The sequence below is a fragment of the Petromyzon marinus genome, chromosome 5 (assembly GCF_048934315.1).
Source record: "Petromyzon marinus isolate PM22_M1 ecotype Great Lakes invasive population chromosome 5, UKy_Petmar_22M1.pri1.0, whole genome shotgun sequence".
NCBI lineage: Eukaryota > Metazoa > Chordata > Hyperoartia > Petromyzontiformes > Petromyzontidae > Petromyzon > Petromyzon marinus.
In genome coordinates this window covers 8,557,334-8,579,877 of record NC_133671.1, presented here as the reverse complement: position 1 = coordinate 8,579,877, position 22,544 = coordinate 8,557,334, and the positions used below count along the sequence as shown (strand labels likewise).

The window sequence follows — 22,544 nt, the reverse complement described above, 5'->3', positions numbered from 1 at the left end:
GGTGTGAGTGGACTAGTGGCCACGGGAGGTAATAAGAGGGGAGTCAGTCTGCAGTACGAATGGACTCGTGGCCACGGGAGGTAATGGCAGAGGAGTCAGCCTGCAGTACGAGTGGACTGGTGGCTACGGGAATGATCGAGAACAGGACCATGGCCAGGTGACGGAAGAGGACAGTAGAGTCTGCTGGTAGAGCGAGCGGTCTAGAACCAGCGAGAAGGTTCGGGATTGGGGGCTGTTGCAGTGGGGGTCTCCGTCTGTCCGAGTGTGAGCACGTGGCTCCTTCAATAAAGAAACCATCTCAAGACAAGTGCGTCGAAGTCGTCATTACACATGTGGAAGGAAACAGGAAGAAACCGGAGAAAACCCACGCGTGCGTGCGAGGGGGCAACGCTCAATCCCATCTAGGAGGGACCGATTTAGATTCGTCCCTACTTTCCTGGCAAGCCAGGATACGGCACCACATAGACGCCCACGGCAAAAATAATTTGACGGCATTTGTGTGATCCGCCAACTCCCGCTGCTGCCTCCACAGTGCTTGATCACAGGTCACGTGCATAGCCACCACTGCCACACTTACATACTGGCATGTGATCATTGCGAGTGTGGTGCGTGAGTATTGCGAGTGTTGTTTGTGTGCTGTATGCCAGTGTGAGTGTCATGCGCGCCATGTGCGAGTGAGTGTCAGTGTCATGTGTTGGTTGTAGGTGTCAGTGTGTGGTGTGTGAGCAATGTGCGAGTATCAGTGTCATGTGAGTGTCATGCGAGTGTAATGTATGGTAGCGTCATATGCGAATTCCGGGGATGCATGTGTCATGTATGAGTAGTGCCTACACGAACGCCTGTGCGGGGCTGAGTGCGCGGAAAAAAAACTGTGTTCGGGCCGTGTAAACGTAACCTTTCCCTGCAACATTTTTCCACCCCGGTGCCACAGGTTCCGCGGATGCTTTGGCTCTGCAGAGTGTAGGGAGAAACACGTGGGCTGGGATATTAGTAACGATACCCGGGATCGTGCAGTCAGAGGCAGAAACCGAACATTCCCCCAAGGCCTGCCAGATGAACGCGTGTGAGCGCAGTCCTGAGGCAGACACTGAACATTCCCCCAGGGGCCTGCCAGATGAACGCGTGGGAGCGTTTCGCGTGCCCCGATGCAGCGATACCACGATATGTGCCGTACGATAGAAGGCTGGCGAAAATTCGTATATTGTCTGTTATGCAAAATATCGTTACCATCGTCTTTCATTTACGCCGGCGAAATATTTACGTGATAACAAAGTCAACTAATCCGGTTCGCTGTCAGTGATGCACAAGAGCTCGTAACAAAAGTGAAACTTAAGTAATTTACGACACACATTTTACTGACGCGATCTGACCCGCCCCTGAATTAACTTTATTGTCAAATGTTTTCCGTAGTAAATGATAGCATGGCAATTGCATGACGTAATACTTTTTTGGTAGTTCGTTGAACTAAGAGCAGTTAAAATAAAAAAAATAGTATACATCACTAATTAGTCATTAATTACAGTTTGACATCTCTATATCTAAATCAGCTCGAGCCTTCCGTACACCACGTGACTTGGATGTGTGGGCCACCCCCACTCAGAACCTCTCCCCGCCGCCCAATGTAATAACAGACGCTGCTCTCCCGTGCAGCAGTAGCAGCAGTAGCAGCAGCAGCAGTAGCAGCAGCAGTAGCAGCAGTAGCAGCAGCAGTAGCAGCAGCAGTAGCAGCAGCAGTAGCAGCAGTAGCAGCAGCAGTAGCAGCAGCAGTAGCAGCAGCAGTAGCAGCAGCAGCGTCGAAACGCCTCCGTAGCCTCTCACGTCCCTCATCTCTCCTGACCCTTTGCTCCCCGTTTCCCCATTCCTTGTCCACTCTCTTTCCTTCCCCTTTACCCCAGCCCCCCCCCCCCATACATTATTATATCCTTGTCTCTACTCCCCTTGCCGTGGTGTGCCATGGGTAAAAAGGTTGCTAGTTTTTGACATAATTAAACAAATATTTGACACTATGTACAACGGGCATCTAAATATTTTGGGGGAGGGCAGTTGCCTCCTTTGCCTCCCGCCGGGTTTGCTTCTGGTTGTGGATATCACTTAGGGTATCAGCCTCGGAGTGAGAGTGCATTCTGGTCGAGGGAACGGCATGGAATTACTCCTCAGATTAGATTCTTTTGGAGTAATTCTTAAGCAATAGCAAAATACGTGGGGGAGAAAATTCAATGCTCGATCGCAAACTCACGAAATGAAAAAAATGCATGGCATGCAACTGTGCGCGAAAAGTAAACACATAAAACCCAAAAAAATTTTTAACTATAAGAAATATAAATTCAAGGAAGATTACATCACGAACTGGAGCTATCTCGTTTGGAGCAAACAGGATTCAGCGATAAGCGCGACATGTTGGATGAAAACGCTGGGGTGGTGGATTTTTGTATTTGTTTTTCAATGCTAAGCGTTGCCAAACCTTGAGTGGCAATCTGTGTAAAAAAACGCAGGGAGTCTTTGGGGAGTGCGGTGTGATAAGGGCGCACTCTGAAAATGCAAAACCTTGTGCCATTTGGATATGGAAATGACTCAGAACTAGACGTAAAACAGAGTAAGGTCATTAAAGACAATCAAGCATTTACAGAAGTTGATGTGAAAATAAAAAAAATTGGCCATTTAAAGAATCATAGTAATTTCATGCGCCCACAATATTCATTCCATTTGTTGAGGATCATAACTTAAGATTGTACCACATATATATTTCTGGTTCTATTGGAAGCTATAAAAGTTTTACCTGTGGCACGTCACAAGAAGGGGAGTAGAAACGATTGCGCAACAGGGCAGATTGGAGGGGGGTGGGGGGGGCGTTGATGAGCTGGAAAGGGAAGGGGCACTGGAACGGAAGTCCCAAGAGAAACAATGAGGGTAACGTCTCAAGATGAACAGCAGGGAGAAAAAAGAAGTGCCAGGCAGGACAGGGAGAGGGAACGACCGGGCCAAGATGTCAGGGATGAGAGTAAGGTGATGATGATGGAGAGGTAGAATTCAAAAATAAGTAGCGAGCGGAAGTGAGCTACACAGAGCAGCGTTGGTTTTCACAGGGGGCGGGATTCATAGTGGGCGTGGCCACATAGCAGTTACATGATTTACGGGAGGCTCGAGTTGATTTAGATATTTATATTTTGATTACTGCTCCGTCACGTAAGTTCATACTATTTATTTATTGAACAAAGCCTCAATGAGTCTTAAAATATATATTTTTTAAGGACGGTCCCGTATTATTTTAAGGCCAAAGTCCTTTTTTAATTGAATGTTTTGGATGTGGTAGAAAACTGGAATACTCAGAGGCAACCCATGCATGTGAGAGGACACAACACTCAATGGCCAGCCTATTTAATATATTGTCAATTCCTGGTCACCTTGCAGCACAACCGGTCTCGGCGTCTAAATAGCTCATTGGGTAAGGCCCAATGAGCTCTATAGCTCTTATTCAGAAGCGAGCTGGCCACAATTGATAGCTTAACAAAGTGTTTTATCACGTGGCCATTCATAACAGCCAAATACTCTAAACGCATGTTTTTAAACGTGGAGGGAGAAACCGAACCCCACCATGCTTTTAAAAAATCCCACGTGCATGACTTGTACCTTACACAGGCCAGACGGCCACACGTGTGTACCTGACAACCCCACCAGTTTCTCCAGTAGGCTGCCGAATTTAGGAAACTTTTTTTGTGGAGGGTGGGTGGGGGGATATATTTACTTTGACGTAAGGTTTGCTTTGAAATATCGGTGTGTGGGAAAGGGGCATAACAGACGGCAGTTTACTGAGCAAGGTCAGTAGGGTTGGCAAGTACGCATGTGTCTCATGGCAGCGTGCAAGCTCACCCACACCTCCGATTAGCACGGTTGGATACGTACGGTGCGAAAGAAGTTAAGAATACATACACCGTAGCTTGCATGTCACACACTTTTCAAATACATACATTTTCACACTAGTGGATCAATGCCTAGGCTCCTTGATTTTCAACCGATTCAACATACATTACCTCGACAAAGTACAAAAATATGGAATCCACCGGTTTCGTACATGAGGGATAGGACATTTCCCCTCGCACACATGCAGGGCTTTCTCCGAGTGCTCCGGTTTCCTCCCACACGTAAACACTCATGAATTGACCGATAACACCTGAATATACATAGAGGATCGCAGAGCTTTGGGGGATTGTTGGTGCCGGCTCATCCCGTGGCTGCTGCCTTCCTGCTTGGCTGAGGTTTCTCCTCGCGCCTCTGAGTCGTTCTATGCCTTCAAAGAGTGAGCAAATAATAATCACATATATTTTTTTTAAATCTATAAAGTAAAAGTACAGTATTGTTCCGGGCCATGGCTCTGTTTCTGAAAACTTAACATATTGAACAACGGCTGGCTGGGACACGGATAATCTTGAAATGATCACGTGCGAGAGACTTAAGCCATAAACAAGCTTGCATGGCATTACATTAAGGGAGCCTTCATTTCGTTTGGGGGTTTCGACCGCGCAGCGATTTCTTAGCTCCGGAGACCGAGGGAGATCGTTGATCGATGTTCGGTGGGCCGGGTCCATTATGGCATCAGTTGTGATTTTACCGCCGAACAGAGTGGAGTGCTTTTGATTTAAAGCTTTCGTGACTGCAGGGATTCATACTCTTGGTTCTTTCGGTAAAGTCACGTAGAAGGGAAACAATACAATAATAATGTTATATTATTGTTTCCCTCCTACGTGACTTTACCGAAAGAACCAAGCATAAGAGTGGAGTGCGTGGAGACTGCCATCTTCCGCTCGCATCTTTTCCCCCTGACGCACGCCGCGGACGCACGCGTTGACAGCTGCGCGCGTTCCCGCTGTGCGATGATATCCCCCGTGTAGCCCCTCAATAGACTGCAAGTGCTGTTGAGCGAGAATCACCTATTGAAGGTCTCCACGGAACACGAGGGGGGGGGGGGGTGGTGGGTGGCATGCACCACGCCCGACGCCTTTGTCTCCCCGGTGGCGATGTTTGCACACCGCGCCAGGTGCTCGTTTGAGACCTCCCGATGCACACAGACACACAGACTGGCACAGCCATACGCAGGGTGGCGCTTGTCTGACTTTTCAGAGACAATGCTCTCCTTGAGTATTACGACGCCGGGTTTCCACGAGCACGATATGCCCATGTTGTGAGTGTCAATATCGGTGAGCTGTGTAGAGATTTTCCCTGTTTGGCAGTTTCGTTGTGTGATTTGTGAAAACATTCCCATGGACTGACGGGCAGTAAGCAGTCTGTCACCTACCTTGACAAAATAATTGAAACATGAATGTTAAGTAAAGATATTGAATGCACATGATCGACTTAATTCCATATAATTTTCCTGGACAGAATGTGAAAATGTAAAAAAAAATTACGCCATGTAACTCATTATTTGTGCCGCTCAACAAATGAGTTAAATTAGTTAGGATTTGCTTTAGTTGAAAGTGTAGACTTTTGCAATGTTTTACATCTCTCTATCTACTTAACAAATGTAAAATTATCAGTTTAAAGTCCTCGCCGATTGCATCTTCTCCGGCAAAATCATTCTGACTCAGTCTATTTGCACCGGTGGTGGCGTAGCTCCTGTCGAGTCTGCGGGCCGTGCAACTGCTCCCGGGCCCCACGTGCCAGGGTAGCTCCTGTTCCGGGCTACAAAGAGACAAAGAGACGGGGGTGGAGGGGGGAGGCAGGGATTTAGACAGGGACCCGATTTATCCCCCTGCACCGGGGTCCATGCCAACCACGGCTACGGCCACTGACTTCTCTCCCTGTGAGTGGTGCGCTGGCTGTCGGGGGCACTGCAAGCTCAACATTCTCAGGTGGCTTAAAAAAACAATCCCATTGAGATTCATAACAAATAAAAATAAACTAAAACCGTGCCCGCTAATTTAAAACGCCCACTGTAAATACGCGCGTGTATCCATCGCAGACACGCCATCAATCGATTGACGCAATTCAAAAACGGCTTGCTGAAAGGCGACTGAAAATAAATCGATTGCTTGTAACTACTCAAAGTGCGTTTTGTCACGGGGGCCAAGCCATGTGACTCAGCAGTGCACAGGGCCCAACCGAAAACAGGAAGTGGAACATTTACGCGCTCGTTGCAGATACCGATCCCTCGATACTAATCACAAGAAGGCGCCGCAGTTCGCGACACGGACAGGTCCTTGAGGAGGTGGTGGGGGCAGGAAGGGGGCATTGTGGGGTGCTGGTCTACAAAGTCGCCACGGTGGCAAGGAGATGTTTGCTCCCTCTCACATGGAATGCAGGAGGTCGTGGGTTTGACCCCGACCCTGACGCCTGCTGTATATTGGGAGTTTGCGTGTTCTCTCAACATCACGCGTTTACAGTATTTTGTCTGCTACACATTTCCACTTGATAAGCCATTCCGTTGAGCTATCAATTGTGGCCAGGTTTCTTCTGACAAAGAGCGATATAGTTCAGTGGGCCTTACCCGGTAAAATAAAAATAGTTGTAATGGTTGTATTTGACAATTCTAATTTCGTTTGTTTCTCTTCATAACTGCAAAACGTTATATATTTATTTATTGGGCTCTGGGATGTGTTTTTGTAGCTTTCCGTATCATTGGAATCTGTGCCCAATTATCTACGAAACACAAACGTTCGTCATTTCCAGGATTGGAAGGCAGGCTAACGGAGACATCGCCATGGCTTTCATTTTTCGTGGCTGACATTCCCCACTAGAACGCTCACTCGTCCAAGTGCACGTCAGTTACATTATTTGCACTCGTCATTCATGAGTTAACATTTGACTTTATTTAAAATTAAGCTATATTTCATTTAGATGCCTCACCTTTATCAGTGAGCAACAATTGTAAAGTGTTGAAGGTACTCACCGATTAGGTCGGCTGGGAACAAAATCATTCCGACAGAAATTCTCTCGCGGTAAACCCAGTGGTCGAGCTGTCGAATGTGTAGGCACTGCAACCGCACTGGGACCCATGGATCCATAGGGCGGAAGGGGCCCACACACGCCATGCGACGAGTCACGGTGAAATTCGGCAGGATGGGGCCCCATTTAATGTCTTGCACCAGGGCCCACGCTACGCCACTCACTGCCTCACGCCTATGAGTTATCTAGGGTTAGTGCTGCCAGGCGGCGTCTGAGGTCAAATGCAGAGCTACGGGCTGTGAGCACGGAACCCTAACCGGTGGGAGAGCCGATCGGATCTCTGCACACGCAATCTCCTCCAGGAATGTGCTCTACAATACAGATGTGGATTTATCTGCCGTGCCTCGACGCACTTAACAACAGTGTTATTGATTATTGGGAGAGGAAAAACAATGATTTCAAAGAGGCTGAGGAGACCCGAAAGCTCGTAAAGCCCTGCAATGTCGAGCGAGGGCTTCCATCCTCTTGACCCGTGAATGCTCACTCCACACCTCTTACCTCCACAAGTTTAGACATTTATTTTGAAAAACATAACCGCCCCCCCCCGATTTTTTTTTAACAAATATGGAATTTAAATTCAGACCACTGACCCAGGATTGTCCTATTGGCGAGGAAGCTATCTACATTTCCCCCGGGACATTAAGAAAAACAAATATTCCCGGGAATTTGTTGTCACTTGTGGGATAAGTCACCACCACTCAAGACAATGCATTTACACGCAGTTTCTCCCCTCTTTCAGAATTGTGAGATATTATCCTTCCCATGTAATCTTCTGGATTTTTTTTGTACGCGAGGTGCCAAATCACGGACAAATGCCACCGCTCCGTGCTTATCTCGAGGCACAGGGACGATTTGCTAGCGGTCGGTGATACAGGCTGCGGCATGAAACTATGAATGTTCTGAAAAGTTAAGTGGGCACCTCTGTGGGCATTGGTGGGCCTAGGGTGTGCTGCTTGTGTCACGGATTGTGCGGTTCAAGCATTGTGCGTGCATACACGCGTGTGTGTGTCTTTGTCTTTGGTGCTGGCCACCCACCCCCTTAAGTGCCGTGCCGGCCTTCGCATGCGCTCGCTAACAGCACTTACCCCAATCGTCTGCTAAAGGCTATACAGGGGATCTTTATCTGCGTGTGCTGTAACAGCGGCAGTATAGTGCCTAGCGCACCGCGCTACGAACCCATCGACCCTGACTTCGATCCCTGCTCATAGACAAGACCAGTGACAAATAATCTGAACCGGTTTTGGTCCTTGCCCCGGCCTTGCACGCCTCTAATCCAGTACTGTGAGAGTTGGTGGATCTCACAAGTGTTGTGAAACTCCCTTTCCGTGGGCGTCAAGGAGGTGCCATACCCACCTCACCAGCAGAATGCAGTACAGCAAGTGGACTAATCGCGGTCTGTTTCCATCTGTACGGGGATAGAGCATTACGCCCTCACGCGTGTGGGTTTTCTCTGGGTGCTCCGGTTTCCTCCCCACCTGTATAATACACATTCATCATTAATCGATTGAAAACCTATTAAAATGAAACCTAATGCAGGACCCTCCTGAACATAAGCCCTACGACTCAGTGTGGCTTTCCTGGACAATAAAAAAAATCATTCTCATTATAAGTGAGTCCCTGGGTGCAATGTGTTAAAATTTTCACTGGGCGTGGTGCTGACCCCCCCCCCGCCTCGCGTGCCATGCCAGCCTTGATCGGTGCTCGCTAACAAAATCTTGGCCCGACAGTCTGTTGAAAGCTATATGGGGGTCCTTTATCTTTGTGTTTCGCTGTAACGGCCGTTATCGCGCGCGCAAGCCCTGGGTTCGGGTTTGCGGGTGGGCAAAACGGTCGTGACAGATCCACGTAAAAACTGAAGTTCATCAAATCTCTTAAAGGTCTGTCGTGTGGTGGTTGTGTTAAAGACCAAACGCAAAAGATCCCTGGGTTTAATCTTCCACGAAGCTCATGAGTTACCCTAAATTGCATCCACTGCACAAACCATGGCAGTAGATGTGGATACCTGATGGAAAATGTCAAACTTTCCACTGCGCAACTGTGGTCATCCAGAACAGACCATGCAATGTATAACGATGCAATAATGCCCGATCCAAATATACGAAGGAGACATCACAGCGATGCTCCTGACGCGATTATCTGGCTTGACCACCTGAATGTGAAGTTGTAGTTGTTGCTCTGCATCTACATCAGCAGCCGCACGACAAGAAGAAGACTCGCTGTGGCGTTCATGCGTGAATAACAATTTGCTCTCATTTTTTTGTTGACAGCACAAAGGTGAAATCCCCACTGAAACACCAGGTGAGATTACCTGTACACGCATTATAGTGCTGCATGGGTCTCCGTGCCATGTACACGCTATGGGTATCTGTGCCATGTACGCGCTATGGGTATCTGTGCCATGTACACGCTATGGGTCTCCGTACCCATGTACGCGCTATGGGTATCTGTGCCATGTACACGCTATGCAAATAACGGTATTTTATGACAGTTATTAGTATTATTATTCTTATATCATTTCTCACGGTACAATTATATGCGCCAATACATCAAACTTCAATGGCCTGACCATTAAATTTTTTATTTAAAGCTTTCGTGACTGCAGGGATTAATATTCTTGGTAATTTCGGTAAAGTCACGTAGAAGGGAAACAATAAAATGTTTTTGAATTATTTTATTGTTATTATTTTATTGTTTCCCTTCGGCGTGACCATTGTTTCGATATCCGTTTCCCATGACCCTAGAATTGTATTCCGTAACGTAATCTGTGTGCGGCCACCCCCACTGAATCCCTCTCCTCTCGTCTATTATCTCTAAATCAGCTCGAACCTCCCATTAAACCACGTGACTTGCGTTCGTGCATGGCTGCCCCCACTCTGAACCCCGCCCACTGTGAGAACAGACGCTGCTCCTCCGTGCAGCAGCAGCATCAAGGCCCCTCAGTAGCCTCTCACGAAGCTCATCTCTACTGACCCCTCTGCTTCCGTTTGTCCGTTAATTTTCTCTCATTTCCCGATTCCTTCTGTGCTCTCTTCCCTCTGCAATTCCATTTTCTTTCCCCGTACGATTACATACTCGACCCTCCTCCCCTTCCCGTGGTGCCGCCACGGGTACAACAGTTGCTGCTTACAATCCAAAACGCTGATAATGGGCCGTCCAAAAATGACGTCACGCACCTGGGGGGGGGGGGGGGTCAGACATTTGTGACAATGTGTGACGAAGGGGGGGGGGTTGAGAAATGTGACGTCACGTCAAAATGCGCAACTTTAAATAAATATAGACAACACGTTCTACGGAATTAAATCGACTTTTTAATAAGTGTTTTCTCCGACAACATCAGAGTGCAGCGCCACATTAAATACGCACTACAATGCAATAAATTTTGATTGAAAGCTTTCGTGATTGCAGGGATTCATATTCTTGGTTCTTTCGGTAAAGTTACGTAGAAGCTATCACTTCAACCATGAAGAAGGACCCTCTTGAGGAGCCATTCAAAACCATCACTTTACCCTACATTGCGGGGATCACAAAAAATATCTCCAAAATCTTGAATAAACACAAGATCCAGGTCCGATTCAACACATTACATAAAATCTGCGATCTGGTTCCTCTGTGGTAGTAGTTACATTAGAGAAACCAAACGACATGTCTCGGACCGCATCCGTGAACATAAAGCAGACCTAAAACACGGTAGGACCAACACCTCGGCCGTGGCAGATCACTGTTATAATTCAGTAGGCTCACATGACATTGACTTCTCCAAGACAGAGGTTCTTTGCAAGCCATCTGGCTACCATGAGAGATTCGTTCATGAGGCTATCCACATATACAAACACAGAGACAATTTCAAACGAGAAGATAGATTCTGGCTTTGCAATCATTGGAAGGATTTGATAAACCATTTCGGGTCTTAATTGATTGTTCACGCTTACGGTGGTTTTCAGACCGCATCCATTATTTTCGTCCCCCCCCTCCTCTTTTCCGAACATAGATGGACTCGTCCATCTGAATAACTACCAAATCGCTCTCCGTGGTGCTAACGTTAAAAAAAACCGCCACTTTTTTAAAATTTTATTGCTGTGGTTTTCACACCTGATGATGATTGCTTGTGTTGCAGTCGAAACGTCGTGAGAATTTTATTTTTTATATTTTTATTATGTTATTGTTTCCCTTCTACGTGACTTTACCGAAAGAACCAAGAATACAATGACAATAGTTTAAAGCGATTTGAAGCATGTTTTTTTTTTTGGGGGGGGGCAGAGCTTTGTCACGTCATATTTGAGAGGGGGTCTGACTTTTTGTGACGCCGTGTGACGACGGGGGGAGAGGGGGGTCAAAAATCGTCCAAAATCGCGTGACGTCATTTATGGACGGCCCCTAACGCTGTCAGTTACACGGACGTGATTAAACAGTCTGCCTCAGCAGGCTTTCCTACCTGATGACGGACGCTTGTGTTGGGCCCGAAACGTCGTGATTTATTTTATTTTCTACCTACGTGACTTTACCGAAAGAACCAAAGAGTATGGGATTCCTGCAGTCACGAAAGCTTCAAATCAAGATTGATTAATCATTGGTTTGATTTTGGCTAAATCATGGTGTATTGGTATCGCGGCAATTTAAGATTTGAGCCCTTGTTCACAAAGCTGTTGATGCTGGATGTAATCTCCTGCGAAACCGTCGTATATAAAATTTACGTGACAACTCGATATGATTGGCTCTTAGAGGTGGTGGAGGGCTATAGTGAAAACCATTGCCATTATACACGAAGCGACGATCTCGCGCAGGTGAAACTAATTGCGTATCATGATTTTGGTGGTGAACGCCTACGCATAAAATTAATCGGTTGAATTAATAACGAAAATTATTATGTAATTCAATCGCCACGCCATCAATAACTCTGGAAAACATTTAGCAATTCGAGAATTTAACGGACAAAGCCTCTTTATATACTGATTAACTTATTGTGTGTGTTATATTATAAACATTTGAAGCATTTCGGAACGTAAACGAGCAACGATAATCACTAAGCAGTGATATTTTGCAAAACGGACAATTGTATATCATCCGATGTAGGTATGTTGAACTTCTTTCGCACCGTACGTAGCCATCTGTTCTAATCGGAGGTGCGATGCATCATACGTATCGCCATATCGCGGTAACGAACCTGAACATAACACAAGAGGCACGCCTCTTTACTCTTCCATATTTCACCCAAATGTCATGTCAAATAAACAGGACTCTCGTTTCAACCGGCCCTGATAAAATTAGCTACATCAATGCTGTACAAGTCTCGCCTATTAATCCCCGTCTGTTTACAGTTTGGTGGCTGACGACGAAGAAGCCTCCCAAGAAAGCATTGCTCCCCGTCGCGCGCGTCATCCTGAAACTACCCGACTCCAAGAACGAAGGTGAGCGCCAGCGAAAGATTACACGTGGCACTTGGCAGCGGCACGGGTTGGAGATTACACGTGACACACACAGCGGCACGCGCTATAGATTACAGGTGACACACAGCGGCACGCGCTATAGATTGCACGTGACACACACAGCGGCACGCGCTATAGATTACAGGTGACACACAGTGGCACGCGCTAGAGATTGCACGTGACACACAGCGGCACGCGCTATAGATTACAGGTGACACACAGTGGCACGCGCTAGAGATTGCACGTGACACACAGCGGCACGCTCTATAGATTACACGTAACACACAGCTGCACGTGCTATAGATTACACGTGACACACAGCGGCACGCGCTAGAGATTACACGTGACACACAGCGGCACTCGCTGGAGATAACACGTGACACACAACGGCACGCGCTATAGATTACACGTGACACACAGCGGCACGCGCTAGAGATTGCACGTGACACACAGCGGCACGCGCTAGAGATTACACGTGACACACAACGGCACGTGCTATAGATTGCACGTGACACACAGCGGCACTCGCTAGAGATAACACGTGACACACAACGGCACGCGCTATAGATTACACGTGACACACAGCAGCACGTGCTAGAGATTGCACGTGACACACAGCGGCACGCGCTATAGATTACACGGGACACACAGCAGCATGCTATAGGCGGAAAAATATTTGAAATGCATCGCCGAACACGATCCACGCGTCTTTAGGAATTGTTCCATTTTAACCCGAGTCATATCAACGTAGCCAAATCACCAGGAACGCGGCCCGATCTCGTCAGATCTCCGTAGCTCAGCTTGGTGTACGCCTGGAAAGTGTTTTGATGGGTGATCACCATGCACGCGGTGGGCAGTGCAAGATAATCCATCGTTGTGCTGTACTCCTATGCTCCGCGTCGTCGCCAACCCGAGTGAAATGTATTCAAATAACCCCCGACGCTCCGCACGGCTGGGTGGGGAGAGACGCTCATCCAGCAGTGAGATTGATGTAAAGTGCTGCAGGTGTCCGTGAGCTGGGTTTTCCACTCTTAGATTGGGGCGCTCGTCAGTGCAGTGTGACCTATACCGCCAGGCTGCCACCACTAGCTAACTAAACACGAGAGTCTTCTACTGTAAGACATTGCCTTCTTTATAACTACCCCCTCACCCCACCGCCCCCCGAAAAACCATGGGCACAGCCGAGTCGTGGAAAATTGTGGGGTTGTCCTACTTTGGGCGTGGGTCTGCGTTCAGATCCTCTGTGGATTCTCAAACTTTTACGAGGAGGTTTTTTTTTTCAATAAATCGGTCGTGCATGACTTGTTGTTGACATCTGTAATTGTTGACGCGGCTGCGAACAGGAAGCATCTCGTCTTCACACCGCGTCGCCTCTTCCTCTTGCTTGCACGCGTCTCTCTCTGTGTGCGTGGTTATATATGTCCCCATTCCTTCTTCTTGGGCCGCTGGACCGTTTCTGAGTAATGTGTCAAATGTCACGCTCAGCCGCCGCTCAGAACTCCGCGTGCCCAACTGATTCTTATTGGAGCGATTCCACACACATAGAGCTGGGCCCACCGATTAGACAAATAACACAAGTAATCGGTAAGCAATGATGCACAGTTACCGATTACATTACTTATGCACCCGATCACATTAGAAAGTGTTTTGTGCTTTTACGGTACGGGTTACAGACTCGATTACTCTACTAATCGAAATGCAGGTTTCCCTCGCTTTATGCGAATTTGTTTTTGCACGATTTCGGGTATTTATGCCGCTATTTCTACCAAAAAATCGCTACATGCGGTTTGAATTCACTCATATGCGGCTATGCGACGTGGGACAACATTGTGTGTGTACTGAGTGTGTACTGTGTCCGCTACTCGGCAGGCAGCTGTCTCCTCGTGCCCTTTTTTGTGAACGCATCTACTACCGCCGCACAGAGCGAGGGAAACCTGCGGTACACGAAAATAATTCGAAAGAAAAAACAGCCTGACCTCTGTTCCCACGCGCGATGAGGAGCATCGGGTGGTGGTTAGCGCATGGTGGCACGGACCTGGTTCCCTGAGTTCGATTCCCAATCTCAGCTAACGTTAGCGGCGATTGATATCCAAGAAACCGGTCTCAACCACACTGACCAGCGAGGTGAGGTATGGCCAAAATTAGTGGCATGCCGTCGGGAGGCCTTCATCCAGTAGTGGATCGACGAATGGCAGTATATTATTACCCATCTATCCCCCTGGGGTCAGCCCCGTGTTCGGAGGTCAATGGTCGAGCTCTCGTGATGTCCCAGTGGCCCATTCCTGGGCGGTGTCATCCTCCTACCACGTCCGTCTTTGTCTTCCTCTTGCCCCTTCTGCTTTCGATGTTACCAAGGAGGAGGTGGAGGTGACGCAGTCCAGCTTCCACTCGAGCTCCGCCTTCCTCCGTGTAACTAAAGGCCAACATCGTCCCTTGGCATCCAATTGTTCAAACGCTTCTACATTCATCGCAGCGTTATTATAATTTGCTGTCGCTCGTGAAAACAAACGAGGATCCGCGAGCCTTTTTTTTGTATTGAGCAAGCGAGATGTCTTGACTAAACGGCAAGAGAATGGTGATCAATGTGATTGTGATTTCCCCTGACTGCTGCAATGGGATTAAGGAAGTTGGTGCGGGGTATGGGGGGTGGAACTGTCAAATCTACAGCTCTGACACACAATGCCAACCGGGAGGCCACAGCGTTAAGCGATAAAAGTGCGACTCTTCGTCTCTCCCCTCTCACCTCGCTCGACTCCGCTCCGCACATCTCCGCTCCGTCAACCAAGGCTTTCCCTCAGAGCCCCCTCCCCCCCCCCCCCCCAGTCAACCTTCGATTCAGCGGGAGGTCACTCATTCGACGCTGCTGCTGCCACCATCATCTTGAACTCTCTCGCTCTCTCTCTCCAGACATCAGTGCTGTCGATTCCCTTGTCCCTGTTCAGGTCCACACTCATGAACCCTACCTCACCTTTTTTTTTCTCTCTCTCTCTCTCGTTTATTTCCCTCCATGAAATAATCACGCCCGCCGCTTCTGAGATGCGGTCGCATTTCGACGCGACGTACATCCACGCCGTGTTGCGCCGCAGGCAGGCGGCACTGAACCATAACCCCTCGCTTGCCCTCTCCGCGTGCGATCGCAGACCATGCCGAGACCGCCCTCATATGGGCCTGCGACGCCTCGGAATCCCTGCTTCGAGGCGGCCTCTCGTGCGCGTCCAACAACACGACCCTTCGCGTGCCCATGCGGGGCATGTACGTAGCGCACGCCCAAGTCACGATGACGTGTAAGCAGAGCGGCGGGATGATCGGCGTGTTGCCCAGCGCGCGGCTCGTCACGGGGTCTGACTCCGGAGGAGAGATGGCGCTGGCACACCTCTCGGGCTGCGTGGGAAAAGACGGCTACGCGACCATGCAGCTGAGGCGGATTTTCGAGCTCGTCGCCGGGGACGAGGTGTCCGTGATGGTGACGCAGGCGCAGCGCCTGCACAGTGCCTTCAAGCTCACCTACTTCGACCTCCACCTGCTCCCCGCGCACCAAGACTGAGGCGCGCTCACGCGAGGCCCGCGGGGCACACAGCGCCCGGTGGAACCGCGCGGAGGAGCCACGCGGATGAGGAGGGAGCCACGTGCAGGAGGGAGCAAGGTGGAGGAGAGAACTGTGTGGAGGAAGGAGCCACGTGGAGGAGGAGGAGGGAGCCACGTGGAGGAGGAAGAGGGAGCCACGTGGAGAAGGGAACTGTGTGGAGGAGAGAGCCACGTGGAGGAGGAGGAGGAGGAGGGAACCACGTGGAGGAGGGAACTGTGTGGAGGAGAGAGCCACGTGGAGGAGGAGGAGGGAACCACGTGGAGGAGGGAACTGTGTGGAGGAGAGAGCCACGTGGAGGAGGAGGGAACCACGTGGAGGAGGGAACTGTGTGGAGGAGGGAGCCACGTGGAGGAAGGGTCAGGGTGTGTGACGTGGGACTGGAGGTCGTGGTGGCTCAGCTAGAATCGATTTCAATTAACGGGACTGTGTTTTGACGATGGCTGCTGATAGTATTCTTTTGATTACCTGTTTATGAGACACTGACTGAGGAAGAGCCCCTTTGTATTTAACCGACCGATGCACTTTTAACGGACGCGACTTTGAAATGTTTGTGCACCCAGTGACGTCGTGAAGAATCGCTCGTCGGCGCGTGCGGTGACATCAAGTGGGTGACGCCTTGAAACGAATATATTTGGTTAAAAGAAATAATTTAATTGGAGACATCACAAAAACATCAGCACGCTTCCACTCAAGAAGCTTTTAAAGCCATCAAATATAGTTTTTTTTATATATATAGAAAAATATAACTTAACTTGCCTGAGACTCCGATACTCAATGAGCAAAAATAAAATGAATATATTAATATTTTGTAAATGGTTTCTGATTAAACGTTTACATTCGTACGTCATATATATTTACTTAAGATGAGCTATGAAGTGCCAATAGAAATCCTACCCTTCACGAACATGTCGAGTCGCGTGTCTCAACTTCAGTCCTCGCGACCCACCATGCTCCGCCTTTTCATGATTGCCGATATTGAGCCGCATACAAGTTACGCCGGTACACCCGCGCGCGCGCGCGCGCACACACCATGCCTTTTCATGATTGCCGATATTGAGCCGCATACAAGTTACGCCGGTACACCCGCGCGCGCACACACAACGGCATGTACCCACTCACGCGCCTGACGATTTGTGACCACGGAAATCCGGACCGGGATACCTGGCGAGGACTGGAGTTGAGAATCACCGCTCCTCTCATTCACATTATAGCCCCTGGGGAGTAACATTGGGTGTGAATTGCATGAGCTTTGTAGTTACGCGTGCAGACTGTTTGGGCAACCTGCTGTTATCGAACACATTTTTAACTTTCAGGCTGCTCGACGAACCGGGCGACCGGAGTTGGATTCACGCTCAATCCAAATAACAGTGGCGAATATTTGGACCGGTCCTGGGCCACCCCTAGGTCGACTCGGCCTCAAATGAGTACCTGATGCGATGTGTAACCATCGCAACTGGGCAGACTTAGGCGGTCGTGCGTGGTGCTGGCCACCCCCCCCCCCCACCCCCGCTCGTGTGCCGTGCCGGCCTTCAGCACTTGCCCCTACAATCTGTTACAGGCTATACGGGGGGTCTTTGTCTTTGTTGTCTTTGATGTTCAAACACCACCGCGCTCAGGTGCTCCTTGCAAGATTGAGCTGACATCGGGGTTGATGCTCGTGGACACGTTCAGTTGTTATCCATCATGCGAACAAAAGTTAAAGACGAAAGTAGTTTCTCCCGATCAATTTGAGCGTGGAGGCGATGCTCACCTCGGCTTTACAACCCCGAACCGTTGGTGTAAATTCCACATTCCTATGGCGGGGGGTGAGTCTGGCCACATGGCAATAACTCACTGTTATCTTCTTGACAAAAATGATTGTTATTTTATCTACCCCCGCCCTCCCCCCGAGCTATAATGGGCTGAGTCAACCCTTCCCTCCCTTCCTCCCCAACCAGGATTTAAACTCGTAACCCTTCCTCGATTGCGAGCCGCTTGATCTACTCGCGGAGCCACCATTGCCATGGCTCGAACCCAGGTTGTGCTTATTATGTTGTGCTGCCAAACGACGACGCCGCGCACCGCGGAATGCGCCACTTAATGACCCACGTCTCATTCCCGGTCTCGCATTTCAACAGAGGCAATTGGCACGCGAATGTGACTTGGCCCTCACCTAGGTACACTCAGCCCTAAAGTGACCGCATTGCACGACTCGGTGTGGTTGCGTTCAAACGTCAGCATGTTGAGAAAGGTGACGTCACGTCAAAATTCGCAACTTTAGATAAATATAGACAACACGTTCTACTTAATTAAATAGACTTGTTTTTTTAGAGAAATGTTTCTCCTACAACATCGAACTGTGCAGCGGCACATTAAATACGCACTAAAATGGCAATAGTTTAAAGCGATTTGAAGCATGTTTTATATATTTTTTTTGGGGGGGGAGGGGGCAGAGCTTTGTGACGTCATATTTGAGGGGGTCTAACTTTTTGTGACGCCGTGTGACTAGGGGGGGCGGGGTTAAAAATCGTCCAAAATCGCGTGACGTCATTTATGGACGGCCCCTTAGCCAATTTCGTTGAGCTATCATTTGTGGCCAGGTCGCTTCTGAAAAAGAGCTATGTAGCTCAGTGGGCCTTACCTGGTAAAAAAAAATAGTAAAGTTTTTAGTTTAGAAGGATTGAGTAGAATGTCATGTCCATTGTGTTGCCGTCTGCGGGTAAGCGGAGGTCAAAAGTGGCAATGCCAAGTGTATAATGGAAGCTTTAACATGTGGGGGGGGGGGGAGGGGGTTCTAAGAGTAAAACAAATATTTGAGTTATCAAAATTTTCCCAAGACATTCTCTTTTGTGACGTCATGTAAACAAAAGCACTCCACCGCGTGGATGTTCGAGGGGGTTGCGCTGCATGGCTCTCTCGATGGGATTGTCGGGGGTTGCGCCGCGTTTTCGTTTGGGCGCGATTTGATTGTCCGACGTTTCGCGCCACATGTTGGAATGTTTTTTTTTCCCTTAAGGACTCCAGCAGCACGTGAGAGTTGACAACGCAATCGGAGGAGAGCTGCAGACGCCACAATTATCTGTGCAAGCCATTGGTTGGGATGGTGTAGAGGCTCTGGGATATTGGGGGTATCAAAGCAATCGCCAACACCACCAGCCTGCAACATCAGCGACCTCGTGTGCAAGGAGTGGGCGAGTGTTGAGACATTTGCGTGCTAGGGTAGCTAACTATTGACCTATCGTATTGTCAAGCGTGCAGGTTCCTCAACGCACAACGCTTTAAACGACAAACTCAGAGGAGCATTCAACCTCTCAACTTCTGACGTTTTGCGCAACCAGCCACTGACCTTGGAAAACAAACTGTGTTCTCATTTTTGTATTTCCCCCCCCCGACCCCAATTTTACTCCGTCACTTCAACGGGACTAATAAGTGTCCATTCATAACTCTCACAGCGAGCGGTACGCAAGGCCTGTCAGAGAATGGCCCGCACAAGGGGGTATCACAGCACTTCTACAAAGACCCCTTCAAGTGACCTCTCCTCACCACGAGTGACGACGCTGGGCTTTCCCATATACCCAGCAGGCAAATGGAAGTTTTCGGTTCTCAGAGATAAATGCTAATGCCAAATGAAGGCAAAGCCGGGCGACGGTGGTGGCTACCCACGCGGCTGCCTCTAATCCTGCGGCAAGAGCGAGGGTTGGTGTGAAACTCCCTTCCCGTGGGTGTCGAGCACTCGCCTAAACCCTGGCTCGCCAGGAGGAGGCGGTACAGCAAGTGTGGAATCCACCTGCTTCATCTGTACGGGGATAGAGTGCTGCCCCCTCGCACGCATAGATTTTAATTTTGGCGGATAACACCTTCATATATAGAGGACTGCAGAGCTTGGGGGGGAGGGGGGGGTTCATTTAACGCCAAATCATCACGTGACTGCCTTCCCACTCGTCTGTGGTTCCTCTTCGCGCGTCTGAGCAGTTCCCTCTCCTATCGAAACTGAGCGAACAGTGTGTGCGACGGGTGTATCACAAGTTGAAATCATTATATTTTTGTTACTGAAAACCAAATATCACGTTATGTTTTTTTTCTTCTTCTTGTGCATTCATTCGAGAGTCCAGTTCCATCACTGGCGACTGAACCCGAATTCAAACCCCGATCTCATAGGTACCCGGCTCTTTCGGACATTGACCGCTGAATAAATGTGGCTCCATTGAAGTTTATTGGAAAAATGTTCTTGCCAGGAAAGGCTCCAGGCACTGCTTGGAATTGTTTTCCTAGCTCCTGATGTATTTATCATTTGACCTGATTGTTAATAAGTCAATATTTTTTTTATTATTTAAGAAACGTATTCAACCTAGCAGAGTCAGATTCCAGTTGCCAAGTGCGTGTGCCTGTTTACATTCGAATGTAAATGACTTGTGGACATTGTATTTGTATAAAAAGTAAAAAGTGTGGTGAAAATGTTCACTCTTCGAGTTTGTGGTGCAATGATGACAACCTGTTGGGTGACGTTGCCGCCGCATTGGCAAAAGCACAATAAAAACATGAAATCAACACGTTCATCAATAATAACACTGTTGCCTTAAAAGAAACAAATATATAACAGACAACGTTTCGGGCAATAGTCCTCCTTTATAGCACATGAAGAAGGGCATATAATTATAAGAAGGGCAGTATAATGCAATATAATTAGCGTAATTGAAAGTGCTCACGGATTTAAGGATTGACTCCACACTGCATGTGCCTGGGAACTATAACTGGAGTGAAACTTGCAAAGCCATGCATACGCATTGCCCCTATTAAATTACATTCACAACGGTCTCTTATCTCTCGTACTGACCAAGTACCACGATGCAATATCAGCGGAGGGTCTCATCCGGCTAAATAAATCATTGTCGGAATGCTGTGCGATGCTGTGTCAAAGGTGGGCTCATGCCAGCAAATGCCCAACACTACGCGTAACGACTGTCACCCATCGTCAGTGTTACAGCATTCACAAATCCATGCTTTTCGTTTAATGCGTGCAGTGTAATTAATCGGAACAGGTAACAAAACATGCTTGTCTCTGTGTTTATTTGGTACTCCCATTGTGCCTTGCATGCCACGTGACATCAGCACATGACGAGTGTAATACGCACCGCCTTCGTCGATTTAAACTTGGTGGCTTTGCGAAGCCCCGGGGTGTTGCGTAGCACGAGGTCGAGAACAGTTCGATCCCCTCTAACGTCAGCCAATTTGCTGATGTGGAGGTGTGAGCCGACTACAAGCACGGGTTTTGTCGTTCTTCGCCCGGTTGTGCGCAAATGTATTTGGCATGCAAATAAACCAGTACCTAATCACGATGGGAGGCATAGAGTTCAAAGATCAGGGGTCAGCGTTAGGAATGTTCAGCGTTAGTGTAGTGGCTGCGCCTGTGAGATTAGAATAATGAGCAGGCGCATCAGTGTAGTGGCATAGATAGCGTGGTTGTCATGGGCCCCATGGCGTTCCCGGGGCATGTTCACTGCCTTGCACATTCGATGGCACCGCCAAAGGTGTGACATGTATATAGGGTTAAAGTTCGGCCCGGTAAAGGGGCACAGTAGGTACTGGGGATGTTTCTAATTTTCGGATTCATCGAAATAAAAATATTTCGCACGATCCGGAAAATGTGTTTTATTGTGCTTTTCGAACCAAAAAGTATTTCAACTTGCGTCGGGTGACACCACGAATACATCTTAAATTAGTGCACTGTAAATTATGTGAAAATCGGAAACATACATAATAGAGGTTTTTGGGTTAGATCGCGTAAATATATAAATGTGTCGTTAAAACCCACCACCACCCGACACAGCCAACTAGTAAGGGTTGTCACGTAAACAGAACGTGGCCGATTCGTCACTAGTACAGCACACCGGTGTGTTGGAGAGCCAAGCCACAACATTTACAAACGGAGTATGACGTTTCACCAGTAATTACAACTAGTTTCATCATACGTAAAAAATATATATTGAATCCTAATTTGGAAACGTTTAAATCTAAACTCACCCCGAGTAGTTACTGAACATTTGAGATCCCCGTCAGGGTAATAGGTAAATGTGTGGCACTTGCGACACGTGTTAGACACTTTGGGTTTTTAGGCTCTAGGCAAGCCTTATATTTATAGAGCGCTTTCATCCAAATCGCTTTACAAGGAGTTATGAGTGATACAATTAGGGTCGCTAAAGGTGATATGGTGAATAGGGATGGGGTATGGGGAGGGAGGTTAGTGTCTACGGGCATAGCGGGGGTACCTAGGGATGGAGGGAAGGATGGGCCAGGGAGAAGAGGTGGGTCTTGAGGGACAGGGAGACTACTCTTTGGTTCTTTCGGTAAAGTCACGTGGATAGAAAAATAACGAACAGATCGCGACGTTTCGATCGCAACACAAGCGATCGTCTTCAGGTGAAACAATACAGCAGGCAGACTGCTGAGGCAGGAAGAAATGTAGCGAGAGAGCTCCTGCAAACAAAGGTTATATACGTTTAAGGTGGGTACAACCCAAGGGTAAGTGGGCGGGGCTAGAGATGGAATTTGCAAGTAAATGTAAGATCGCAGAGCTGGGCATACCTCGGTCAATCCGAGAGTATTTATTCCTGCAGTCA

At 48.4% G+C, this 22,544-nt stretch overlaps 1 protein-coding gene across 1 annotated transcript in view; it reads left to right on the top strand.

Moving 5' to 3' along the window:
- Window positions 1–20,384, top strand: part of LOC142914974 (uncharacterized) — a 33,475-nt gene extending 13,091 nt beyond the window's left edge. The window contains exons 3-5 of the mRNA XM_076061154.1: window positions 9,207–9,237; window positions 12,255–12,344; window positions 15,503–20,384. Coding sequence (XP_075917269.1) covers window positions 9,207–9,237; window positions 12,255–12,344; window positions 15,503–15,906 — 525 coding nt within the window. The 3' untranslated portion in view covers window positions 15,907–20,384. The remainder of the gene's footprint in view (window positions 1–9,206; window positions 9,238–12,254; window positions 12,345–15,502) is intronic.
- The last annotated feature ends 2,160 nt before the right edge of the window (window positions 20,385–22,544 follow it).